At 41.9% G+C, this 13,387-nt stretch overlaps 1 protein-coding gene across 1 annotated transcript in view; it reads left to right on the top strand.

The window, feature by feature from the left end:
- The window catches only part of ACO1 (aconitase 1), a 56,430-nt gene extending 45,451 nt beyond the window's left edge, over window positions 1-10,979 (top strand). Inside the window, exons 17-21 of the mRNA XM_033122310.1 lie at window positions 17-159; window positions 1,788-1,935; window positions 5,935-6,057; window positions 8,995-9,180; window positions 10,111-10,979. Of these exons, the coding sequence (XP_032978201.1) occupies window positions 17-159; window positions 1,788-1,935; window positions 5,935-6,057; window positions 8,995-9,180; window positions 10,111-10,224 (714 nt within the window). The 3' untranslated portion in view covers window positions 10,225-10,979. The remainder of the gene's footprint in view (window positions 1-16; window positions 160-1,787; window positions 1,936-5,934; window positions 6,058-8,994; window positions 9,181-10,110) is intronic.
- The last annotated feature ends 2,408 nt before the right edge of the window (window positions 10,980-13,387 follow it).

Below are 13,387 nucleotides of genomic sequence, written 5' to 3'. Positions count from 1 at the left end.
TTGTGTTCTTTGCTAGACTTTGGATCTTCAGTCCCCTAAATCTATCGTGGATGCTTATGTGCTATTAAATTTGGGAGATTCAGTAACAACTGACCACATCTCTCCGGCTGGAAATATTGCAAGAAACAGCCCTGCCGCTCGCTACTTAACTAACAGAGGGTAAGTATGTGTGAGATGAGGATGTGCTAAAGGCAAACATGGAGACAATAGACCAGTTTCTCTTTCACGTGGTCTCTTTGGAGTCAGTCTTTGGTTTTTCACTGAACTCTGGAGCTCCAGTCCGTCTTTCTGTTTGCTGCTTCGAAGCTTCCATGGGAGAATCTAGCAATATGTGAACCCCATCAGAGGGAGGGAGGACCTTCTTTTTGAGCAAGTATTGTACTCATTAGACTCAGCTGTCATTCTTGCCCCCAGCTTGGCTAATTATTAAAGTGCAAGGCTCTGCTCTTAACCTGTGGCAGACGGAGCCTGGTTACACGTGAAACATACAGCAGGAAAATGACCTGAAATGCATTACCTCTTCTGGTTGAGAGACACAGTCTTTACAGACAACTGTTTTGAGGATTTATAGTTCATATATCCATTCATCCTTCAGTCATATACCGATTTTAACAGTTATCAAACCAGTATTATCTACTGTTTTCTAATATACCCATATTAATCAAAGTTCCAAATCTGACTTAAAATTCCTGGTTCCCATCCCCACCTCCTGAATCAGCTTCTCAGGGATGGGACCCAGAGCCAATTTGAGGAACAAAATCGAACCCCTTTTTTTGATTGATGATTGTTGACCGCTTTTGAGACATGGACTCTTTAGGGAATTGAATGAAAGCAAATATAATACCTTCCCCCCAAAATGCACATATCTACAACATTTTGGATATAATTTCACTTGCTTCTGAAGCCTACTCATAGACTCTCAATCCTCAAATTAGATCTGACCTTTACATCATATTAACACTCACACACACCTAGCATTTTAAGAAACAGCCCAGTGAACTGGTCACCATGTTCATTGTAAGATGTTGCTCCTCACTTCCCAAAGTTCCTTTTTACTGGGGCCCACAGACAAGAGTTTTCTCTGATTTCAGGACCAGGAATAGCTCTACCTCTTTGGCACTGCTGTGATTTTTATCTTATGAAGTTGTAAACCACGCTGCCAGTTGTGTGGCTTCCCTTTACACTGAGTTCCTGATAACCGGGGACAGATTCGAACCTCCTTCTGGCTAGTTTATGGAACCTGTTTTCTGTTTCCCCCATTCTTGGCACCACCTCACTGGCTTACCCTGATTATTATCTTTGCTCCCTTTTTCTTACCCATTTTTTTAATATTTTATCTTGTGTGAAACTTTATAGGTTTTCCTACTGAATAAATAAAATCAATACTCTTACTAGAGTTCCTCCTGCTTTTTCTACCCAAATTGGTAAGACGGAAAGTAGACCCTGGGAACATTTTTTATTATTATTAAATTTATTGGGGTGATAATGGTTAGTAAAGTTACATAGGTTTCAAGTGTATGTGTCTATAATACATCATCTATATATCCCATTGTGTGTCACCACGACCCTGGGAGAATATTGATTTTTCTGCCTTTTACCACCCCACTTCTCACCTCACACTCTGCCCTCAGTTGAAGCTACGGAAACAGCTTGTCTGCTTTGGAGAACAATGCTTGGTAGACTAAGAGAAATATCTGGATTTATGGTTTTTCTCTTTTCTTGGTAGAAGCTAAGTTTAAGCTTCATGCAGTTCACTAAACTAGCCCTTGTCCTGCTTGTATTGTTAGCCTGACTCCACGAGAATTCAACTCCTATGGCTCCCGCCGAGGTAACGATGCCATCATGGCGCGAGGGACATTTGCCAACATTCGCTTATTGAATAAATTTTTGAATAAGCAGGCACCACAGACTATACATCTGCCTTCCGGAGAAATTGTGAGTATTGGGTCTTCTGCTTCCTTGAGAAGCCAGCATGTATCAGGCTCTGGGTGGCTGTATATTTGCATGGTCACTCTCCTTTCGGTCTTATTTTGTCTTCACAACCCCATCCTGCCTCTTGCTTCCTGTAGCCCTCTTGCCAAGTGTCCATGTACGTAGAGGTCATCACTGATGGAGATGCCCTTTAAACTGTAAAATCTTCTCTCCCTGCTTAGAGATTCTGCTTTGTGGTTTCACTAAATCTGGTTTCCTGGGAGTTGAGCTTAAAAAGCCTATGAGTGAAATTTCATCAGTACTTGAGGGGAAAATTTCAGGTTAAAGTAGAGGATACTTATCAAGAAGTGCTATTGTATGACTTTATGAGCATTTGATTTAATTCACCGTACCATTAGGAAAAGAAGGAATGTAGAGGCTTGTTGGAGGCCTGCTCGGGTCCTAAAGGGAACCATTTGGTTAGCATATTACAACTGCAGTTGTCTGTTCACAGATGTGAGAGGTTGGGAAAGCCTGTGCTTTGTTTGAGTCAGACAAGCCTGGGTTCAAGTCCCAGCTCCACCTCATACCAGCAAGCTTTTTCCCTCTCTGAGCCTCATTTTTCTTACCTGTGGAGTAGAAATAATATCTGCCTTGTCAGGCTCTGAGGCTGAAATTTAAATGGAATGAGATGTAAAACAGCTAGCTTAGTGTTTGGCACATATGAGTATAATAGGTCCTTGGTGTCACTTCCTTTCCCAGAGAATGCTGTAAAACTGCTTGAAAATAATATAGACTACTTGAGAAATAACCTTCCCAACTTATTTTAAAATAATAGTAACTAATATTTAGGTAGAACTTACTATGTTCCAGGTACTGTTCTAAGATGTTTGCATATATTGACTTACCAAATCTTCATAACAAGCCTTTGAGATTGGTACCATCACTGTCGTTGTTTTAAATTGGGAACCTGAGGCACAGAGAGCTCGTATAACTCCCTAAGATCAAAAATGGAGAAGCTGAGATTAAAATCCAAGAAGTCGGGCTTCGAAATCAGTGCTGTTTATCACCACCAAGCTGCCTCACTTGTAACTGATTACATTTTTATAAAGTGAACTCTTCATAGATAATCATCGATCACAGGGCCCAGCACCAAGTCAATGCCCAGTAGATATTTGTCCAGTGAAGACAGGGATAATAAACAAACTATTAAATGAAGAAGATACAATTAAATGGTGGAATGCCCAAGAGCCCAAGGGGAGGGCTGTTATAGACGTTGGGGGCGGGCTACTGACTATCTCAGTGAGCCTCACGTATTTACTGCCATGACATAGAACTGCCATGACATAGAACTTCTAGTCAGATGCTTAGTGCCTCTTCTTAAATAAGGAGACAGAATCAGAGATGAACAGACATTTGAGCCAATCCTTGAACTTGAAGATAGACCTAGACCAAGAACGGGGGAAACAGAAAGGAAACAGAAATAATGCAATGAATAGAAAGAACTGTAAGAAAAAAACTGTTTCCTCAGAGTGATGAAATGAGTTTCTGTAGTTGTAAAGTAATCAGAGGACAAGAAAGTGCTCTTTAAATTAAAAAAAAAAAAAAAAAAAAGTTCCCTCAAAAATTTTTCAGAGAAAGTCAGAATATAGAACAGAAAGATAAAGGAAAAATTAGAGAGAAAATGTAAGAAAATTAAAGACTGAATTGAGGAGGCCCAACATCTGACTCAATAGACATGCTAAAAAGAGAAGAAAGAAAATTACCAAGAAAGTAACACAAGGAAAACTCCCCGACTACAAGATCGAAGACTCCAGATTGAAAAGTCCACTGAATGCCCAGGGCCAGCAAAATGATTAAAGATGGCCCACTCCAAGTCATAATCATTGTGAAGTTGAGAACAGCAGAGATGAGATGATCTAGAAATTTCTGGAGAGGGAAAAACAGCTTACGTACAATATGCTGGGGATCAGAAATGCTGAAAGCAACACTGGAAACTTAGACTGATTTACATCCTAAAATTCTGTGTCCCTCAGACTACCAGTCAAGTGATATTAAAGTCGTAACACATTCAGATATTCAAAAACTTTAAAAATGCCCCGCAATCCATGTCTCAGGAAGCTATTTGGTGAATGAATGTGTTCCACCAAAACGAGGGAACAAACCAAAAAGGAGAAAGAGGTTGGATTCAGGAAAAGGAAATGCCAGGAACCCCCAGGGTGTTGGTAGGGGAAGATTCCTGGACCACAGGAATGTCCCATGTCTACAGAGCAATCAATCCAAATTGGAGCAGGACCGGGGGCTCCAGGAATGATGGCTCCATGAAAAAAATTGTTTAATGATAGATTGCCTGACAGGACTGAATATCTTTAGGGAAGCTTAATACTTTAGGCAGAGCGTTTGGGGACTAATTAATAAGTAAGGACATGGAAACCAGTGAGCACAAACACAAAAAAAAATGATAATTATTAATTCCAGTGGAAATTGTTTTTAAGTTGCCAAGAAGGGAAATTATATTATATTACATGACTCAGCTGTAAATAGCATTTACATAATCATAATGCAAACACCAAATACTGACTTTGCAAAACGTATGACATATCCAAAGGTCGGGGAGAGGGAAGATATAGGGGAAACTCTTGGGAGTGGTGGTTAAAAGAACCAAATCCTCAGCAAAGTAGGAAATGGATAAGTGATAAAACTGGAGAAAGGAAGAACTGGCAGTTTAAACATAATACCTAGAAGATAAAGAGGCACAATCACAGAAGCAATTAAATTTATGTTCTCTTCTTTAGAAGAGAGGGAGTGTGCAGAGAGCTCTTGCTTTATGAGTGGTTTAGTACGCAGCATGGCTCATGGAATAGAAGAGTCAGAACACTGGCATTTTAGACCTGCTCAGTCCCTCTGCGCTTGGTTCCATGGTTGCTTGGCTTCCATGGTTGCTTGACCGTGGGGTTGCCAGCTTTGCAATAGTTTTGAAAGCACTTTAAAACACGCACTGCCACATTCTTAATACCCAAAGGAAGTAATAGGTATCTCTGAAAATATCAGATAGGTTGTTTCTTTCTGGTCTTTGAAAGGATCTAGACTATTTAGTTGGACAGAGAAGGCTTTTACTGTTTTTGTAACAGTTTCTGTATTCATGAGCTCTGTCCAGCTGAAGACCTGTAGATCCTAGCCAGATTTAGCTAATGCCACGTAAAATTCACCACAGGCTCCATCAGTCCACCAAAATAGTAATTTGTAAAAGCCTACTTTAAAGATTTACTAAACACCTTTCTAGAGTTCCTTTCAAATGAACCACTCTAGAGGGATTTTATTTTCTGACTTACGTAGCCAGGGAAAACAATTTTTTCATTACTTTACCATCAGCAATGATATCAGATGTTTTTGTGAAGTCCCAGCTCAGCAGAATATTCAGACGTCCTGTGAGAAACAAATGAATCTATTTGTGTGTGATATACTAAAATATTAAACATTTCCTGCCCTTTATTGATTGGCGCTTCCATCACTGTTTGTTTTCTCTCTACTTTGACCTCCACGTAGAAGGGTGACCAATAAATTTGCATTTTATATAATTTCAGGGCACATTACCCTCTTTGTGTTTTGCTACCCTTCACAATTGACCATCACTGAGTCTCTGATACCAAGTCGAAATCCAAGTTTAGGTGGGATTCTCTGTTTTATAAGCTTTAAAATAGTTTCATCAATGGAAGAGGGGGAAAAAATCTATTTTCCTTTTTCTCCTGATGCCCTAGGATTTGAATGTTTTTCTAAAACCAGGACAACAATTAGGTGTTTCAGTTAAAACAATATAAAATACAACTTGGTAGGGGTGGATAGATGGAGGTAATCGGGAATCTATAGACCAGGCATCCGATTGGTTAAGTTTTCTGTTGACTTGGCATTGACTTGGCCCACTGCAGACCCTGTGACCCTGCCCGTCACACCAGGTCTCACTGACCTGTGTGTGCACTCTGTGCCTTTACTGCACCTGTAAAACCTTCCTTTTCTCTTCCTCAGCTTGATGTGTTTGATGCCGCTGAGCGGTACCAGCAGGCAGGCCTTCCCCTGATCATTCTGGCCGGCAAAGAGTATGGCTCGGGCAGCTCCCGGGACTGGGCAGCCAAGGGCCCTTTCCTCCTGGTGAGTATGCCATCGGGACATCTATCTCAGTAGGCAGCTGCCCCTCTGCACCAGGGGGTAGCTGGGAAGGGGCCCAGGGATCAATTCTGTTGCTTTCCTTGCCAAGGAGATGTTGTGAAGGAGCAAGCTCAGAAAATCATGTGATGTTTGTTCCCCTCGTACTTCTTGGTAGATCTGGCTTCATTTCACTCAGTGAAGGATAATCTAGACTTGAACTGGTTCCCTCAGATCAGGCATATCCCGGGAGCCATGGCTCTTTGGGGGTGTCTATGGAACAGTTGGCAGGGAGGCATGGGGTGGGCGGTCTGTGAAGTCGCTCAAATTATATCAGAAGCGTGTGTATGTCTTTTATATGGGGAAAAATTTCATTATTTTCATAATGTCGTCAGTTTAAGGACCCAAAATGTAATTAAGACCATTGTCCGAGGTGAACATGAGTAATAAGCCAGGGCTACTACTACTGACGTGTCTGCCAGGTTTCACAGATGGGAAAAAGTCAGGAGCCAGAACTTTAGATAAGCTCAGGGAAAGTATTTTTTACAGTTTCTTTTCACTGCCTGTGAAATCTCCTTATCGACTCAGTGGAGAAGGATGCTCTCTGTGTACATAGACAGGCAGCTCTTTAGAACCTTCAGCCATATCAGGGCCTCCCCATGGGCGAGACCACGCAGAGAGCAGGGAACTTTCATCTCCTGAGCATTTGTTTGCCCCCAAAGCAGGGAAGAATCCTGCTGCTTACCCTGCTTTAATCCTCAGGGTAGGGTAAAAGGGATTAACTGATGTCAATTTAAATAATGTGTGGCTCAAGCCAGTTAATGCACTTGGGAAACACTAAGTAAGTTGATTTCCACAAGTACAGTAAAAAATGTGGCTGTCTGGCAGGCAGCCCTCCAGACATCCAGGCTTCTGAAAATGTCTTTGAACATCACACACCTGTTCTTTTGGGGTTTTTTATCAATCATTTTGCTCTGTAGAAAAAAGAAAACAAGTTCTTTGATTACTTGGTAATATGTCAAAGGCTTGCTTTTTCCAGAAACTGCTGGAAAGAACCAGAGAACAGAAGGAGGGAATCTTAGGAAGGGGCGTCGACAGTTGTATTGAGAGCAGCACGCAGTTGGGTGGGAAACTGAAAGATCTGTGTGAGGGGAACTGACACCCAGGGGGCGCTCCAGAGCCTAGACTTCTCTACAGAGGGGCTCTGAGTACTGGCTGCCCAGACACCATCCACTTCATTCTGTACCTACCCGGCCTGGGCCCTCAGTAGTCCTGGGCTGGACTCAGGAAGATTGAGAGAGGGATAACCAACTGTGATCTGTGGCATCAGCAGCCCTCCACAGCCATTTACACAGAGCTAGGGATGTGAATAGCATGCGCTTACAAAGAATTCCACTTCCCCCCAAAATAAATACATAGTTATCCATAAATCCATACAAAATATCCACCATCCTGAAGAATCTGCTTTTCCCCTATAACTTTGTTTTTAAATTTGGAAACACACGTGGGATTTTTAAAAATACCTGTGTCTGCATCTCATGCCCTGGTTTGATTGGTAAGGAGGAAGGCCTGGATATCGGGATTTTAAGCCTGTCCTGTGATTCAGACATGCAGTGAAGTTTGGGAACCTCTGCTCCACAGCCATGGTTCTCAGAACTTGCAAGAATCACTGTCCTCCTCCTCCTGCGCCACACTCTCTGCATGAGATTCTGACGCAGTCGATCTGGGGTAGTGCCCAAGAAGCCACTTTTTAAACAAGGTCCCCAAGTGACCCTGATGCAGGGGGTATTAAAAGTGTACCCTAAATATCAAGAGACCTGTTAGGAGTATCTTAATATTATATTACAGTTGGAGCAGACCGGTGGCTCAGTTGGTTAGAGCGTGAGCTCTGGGTAATGGGGCTGCCGGTTCAATTCCCACATGGGCCAGTGAGCTGCACCCTCTGCAAATAGAATGAAGTCAATGAGCTGCCGTTCAGCTCCCCAGGGGCCAGATGGCTCAGTTGGTTGGAGCATGGGCTCTCAACCACAAGGTTGCCGGTTTGACTCCTCGACTCCCACAAGGGATAATGGGCTGCACCCCCTGCAAGTAAGATTGAAAGGACAACAACTTGACTCGGAAAAGCCCCAGAAGTACACACTGTTCCCCAATAAAGTCCTGTTCCCCTTCCCCAATAACATCTTTAAAAAAAAAAATGTGTGTGTGTGTGTATGTATATATATATATATATATATATTACAGTTAACTAATATTTGAGAATGGGGTGTTCTAGTTAATCGAGTATCCTCGTCTATGAATCGCTGCTATGTGTTGCCAGTTGTAGATCACCAAAAAAATGTACTTGATAGTAAGCTTAATATCAAGATTATATTCAATACAACTTGATCCTTGAAACAGGAAGTATAAAAGCAGCACACAGTAAGTAGTCACTTACTTTCTCTGTGGTATATTCCGATTGCTTTGATTAAATCTTCTGTACCTGCCGATGCACCTGCAATAATAACAGAATTCAGGGGAAAGCAGTGAATTTCCTTTATGTTGTTTTGTGACATGAATTCCAGTTACAGTGGAAGTTTGCTAAAAGATGTTGTATCACAGAATGGCCAAGTGCATGATCGGACTATATAGGTTCAAATATCAGATATACCAGTGGGACCACCTGGTAAAGAGGACAGTAATAGCATCTACCTCCCAGGGTTGGTGGAGGAGGAATGAGAGAATTCGTTTAAGTGCTTATATGGTGCATGTACTTCGTAGTCAATCAGTTATGACTGGCAACTGTGTTATTTATAAGTAGAGGCAAGCATTTTGTGTAAACAATTAATTGGTACTTATAAAGAATATAGGTTTGACAAGAGTTTTGACTTAAGAAGCCTTTTGTAAAGTTTTGGGGGATCTGAAAAAAATTGGAACTGTGTCCAAGCTCCTCTTTTGGCTCATCAGGGAATCAAAGCTGTGCTGGCTGAGAGTTACGAGCGAATTCACCGTAGTAACTTAGTCGGAATGGGGGTGATTCCCCTCGAATATCTCCCTGGGGAGACTGCAGATACCCTGAGACTCACAGGGCGGGAACGATACACTATCAACATTCCAGAAAACCTCAAACCACGAATGAAAGTCCAGGTCAAGGTAAGCCAGAGCCTCCCCATGCTAGGGCCAGCTAAGAGGGACCCTTGTGTTTGTAATCAATATTGTTAGAAGGAAATCAGTGGGATTTGGGATGGGCGGTGGAGGGGACACTCAGTAGGACTGCATTAGACTTAAGAGTTCCACCAGCACCTTTTCTATCTGTCTTCAGAACATAGAGAAGATGATACCTATTGATTTACTATTTATTTGTTTATTCGTGAAGTTATTTTCAGTTGCATTCTTACCTCCCAGCGCCAACCAGCCACACTGTCTCCTAGTCCTCCCAATTTCACTTAGCCCAGAGAATAATGATGAAAGCTGAGGAATAGTCCATTACCTACAAATATATCTTTTTAGTATAAAAATGTGAACAACGGACACATCCCCATCCCTGAGCCTCACCCCAAATGGCAGCTCCCTGGGCGAGGTAAGGATGAAGTGGCCAGCACCAAAGTCCCAGGGGGATTTAGACACCCAACCAGAGGCCAGCCGCTGAGGTCTGTGTCCCAGGGTGAGCGGCTGGGCCAGCTGCCTAAGGGACAACCTTAAGGAAACCTCTGCTGACCCAAGACACTTCAACCTGCGGAGAGCTCCCAAAGAGGGAAAAGTCACCAGTGAACGCTGCCCAGAGAGGCCGTTTCTGATTCTTAGATGTCTCTCACTTCCATCATGCATACTGTATGCTTCCCCATGCAGCTAAGTCTGCTGGGGTTGTTGTTAGCAATGTAGCTTCTGATTCAGCATGTCTGGGCTGGGGCTAGAGACTAGCCATGTTTCCAAGCACGGCTGGTGACTCTCACATGCTGGTGCTGCCGGCTGCCCACCACACTCTTGAGTGGCCGGCCTGAGGGCAGGCAGGGCAGAAGCTCCTCCTGCCTGAGCTGTCTTGCCTCCTCCCTCAGTGACTTCTCTACTTCCCTGTCATTGCAGCTGGATACTGGGAAGACTTTCCAGGCGGTCATGAGGTTTGACACCGACGTGGAGCTCACTTATTTCCTCAACGGGGGCATCCTCAACTACATGATTCGCAAGATGGCCAAGTAGGCCCTCGTTTCTTAGGAGACCTGCACTTGGAGCTGCACCCGGAGCATGGGCAGCGCCACCAGACAGCTGAGCCCCTGGTGCAGAAGCGTCCCCCGCCTTCACACAGGGCGCTGCCTCACAGATGGAGCACGTGAACACTGGCATCCTGGTGCCATTCCTCCAGTCACAAAATCAGCAGTTCCTACGTTCTCTATTTTTATTAATCTTTGTACCTTTTTCTAGACTTTGGAAGCAAGAATGGTGTGACTGTCAGTCGTGCCAGAAAGAACTGAGCTCATCTTTAAAGTTACTGATCACAGAATGTTGATTTTTCACTCTTAGCCTGTTAATGTTCAGCTGAACATAAGTCTTCTCAGAAGTGTCTCCTATCCTCTTTTTGGTTCCTCTGTTATCCTCAGCTCAGTGAAATCTTGCCCGTGAGGGTCATTTGCCTCTGCATATTATACCAGTGTTAACTGACATGGGTAGATAAGAACTTTTTCACACTTCAAATCACAATGGTGACTGTGATTCTCCAATTCTCCCCCTCTCCCTTGTTCGGAATGAATGATCTAGATACCTTGTGGACAGATCAGATGTTGAAACCTTTTGATTTTGTACCTTTTGATGGATCGACATTAAAGAAATGTGATGTTTTCTTTCACTATCTTCAAAATTTTCATTTGTCCAGAAGATAACTTTGTTTGAAGGTGGTTTTGGAGAGAGACACAGAACATTTCTAATTTGAATAAAATTAAATCTATTTTCAAGGAAAACTTTCTGACTTTGGAATTGAACTCTGCTGTGTGTGTGGCTGTAGTTTTGGCCTGTTTAGAGCAGAACGAATTTCAGACTGCAGCTCCCTGAAACCTGGATGACCTTAAATTCTTTTTTTTACAACCACTACATTTGCAGGTAAAATGGAAGTGCTGAGGAATCAACATACTCTCTGCCTTGTTTGGGAGCAGACAAGAAGGTAGCAGTAGTAATAATGTAAGTGTAGTGAGCAGATCATCATTTTTTTATTTTCGTGTCCTATAGCGTATCTGCTCATTTTCACCACTGAAGTTGTTTCAGGGCATGTCTTAGTCTGTTCCAGCTGCCATAACAAAATATAGAGTAGGTGGCTCAAACATTGAAAATTTATTTTTCTCATAGTTCTGGAGGCTAGAAGTTCAAGATCAAGGTTCCAGCTGTTTCATTTTCCAGTGAGAGCTCTCTTCCTGGCTCGCAGACAGCCACTTTCTCACTGTGTTCTCACATGGCCCTTCCTCAGTAGAGGGGATAAAAATTATATCAAGAGGATTGAAGCTAATATGGTTTTGAAGACTTTATTGGCAACATCCCCATATCCTACAAAATGGAGAGATGGCTCAGTGAAAAAAACCCTATCCTCAGTAAAAGTAAGGAGGAAAATTAAGAGGATCTAAACTATTTCCCTGTAATTCTCATTGAAAATGTGGAAGAAGTGTTTTAAAATATCTTCATCTCCACACTTCAGGAAGAAATGTTTTTTTAAATGAGTAAACCCTGATATAAACTTGTAATTTTGTCCTAAAATGAGTGTTAATTTACTTTAAATCACTGCTTCTCCATACTTTTTGAGCACAGAGATTGACTTTTTAAAATGATGTACACTATGGAATTCTACTGAATAATAAGATTCATCTTTTTGAAGTTCAAGTGTGCCTTACACCTCTGTCCAACAATAACTCTCATTTTTGAGCACTTATTTTATACCAGACACTGTGCATGCATCTCATTTTATCCCCAAAACTGCCCTGTGAGGTAGATACCATTATTTTCCCAACTTTACAAATGAGACTGATGATTTAAAAGACAGAGTAACTGCCTGAGGTCACATATCTTGTAAGCAGCAGAATTAGTATTGAAATCACTGATTTTTTTTTTTTAAGTGTGTTTTTCCAGGACCCATCAGCTCCAAGTCAAGTAGTTGTTTCTATCTAGTTGTGGAGCGCACAGCTCACAGTGACCCATGTGGGGATCGAACCGGCAACCTTGTTGTTAAGAGCACCGCATTCTTAACCAACTGAGCTAACTGGCCATCCCTGGAATCACTGATCTTAATGTTAGAGATCTCTACCAGCCTTGTAGTGTTAAATGCTTCTGGGGATTCTGAGATTAAAATCTCTGCAAACAGTCTGGAGAAAGCATGGGTGTGGATGCGTGTGTGTGTCTGTGTCTGTGTGTCTGTCCTGACTTTCCTCAATCTGGTTCCATGCGTCTGTGTTATAAAGAAAATTACAATAAAAATTAAAACGAAGGTCACTACCAAGAGGCTGAACTGAACAGGTATGCCATTTCCAAAGTATACATTATTATCCATACTTATAATTAGGCATTCCAACACCTGCACAATGCAACGGGAGCTTTTCTCTGAGGACTCCAGATGTTAGAGAGAGGGCATTTATTTTGAGAAAGACAGCCAGACAGACTACTTACCATGTAGTCCTCAAAATGAATTGTCAACTTAAGAACAATTCTAGCTATTTGTCTTTTAGATCTAAAAACGTAATTCAGGTAATAGCACTAATAAAATATTTTTTAATCTCATTGAGACTTAAAAGCAGAATAAATTTGATGTTCACTGAAGTGCAAAATTTTAAGCTTAAACTTAACTGTTCTAATGCAACACTCAGAACAATATGATAAAAGCTATCAACAACCGTGCTCACATTCCCTATCTGATACTTAACGGTCAGCTTCTGATAGAGCAACACAAAAAAAGACATTTTCTTTAAATATTGCTTCATTGCATGTCTAAGGTTTAAAATGGAGTTATTCATCAATTTGTACATGTTTATTTTTATCTTTCAATTACATTATTATTACTAGTCAAAAGGAAGGACTTGCTACTTCTTGCTCTTCCTCTGCCTATCAGAATGCAAATATTTTATTTGGTGTTTTGACTTAAAACTAATAAATCTGGGTGGCCAGATGGCTCAGTTGGTTAGAGCGCGAGCTCTTAACAACAAGGTCGCTGGTTCAATTCCCGCCTGGGATAGTGGACTGCAACCCCCACCACTAGATTGAAAATGGCGACTGGACTTGTTGCTGATGAGTCCTGGGAAAAACACAATGTTACCCAATAAAATTTAAAAAAACAAAAAACGAATAAATCTGAGAATAGGTAAACAAAAGGCTAGGGAATATTCCTAAAATT

This window comes from Rhinolophus ferrumequinum, chromosome 12, assembly GCF_004115265.2.
Source record: "Rhinolophus ferrumequinum isolate MPI-CBG mRhiFer1 chromosome 12, mRhiFer1_v1.p, whole genome shotgun sequence".
Classification (NCBI taxonomy): domain Eukaryota; kingdom Metazoa; phylum Chordata; class Mammalia; order Chiroptera; family Rhinolophidae; genus Rhinolophus; species Rhinolophus ferrumequinum.
Note: the sequence above shows the minus strand (reverse complement) of the source record. Positions and strands in the feature narration are given on the sequence as shown.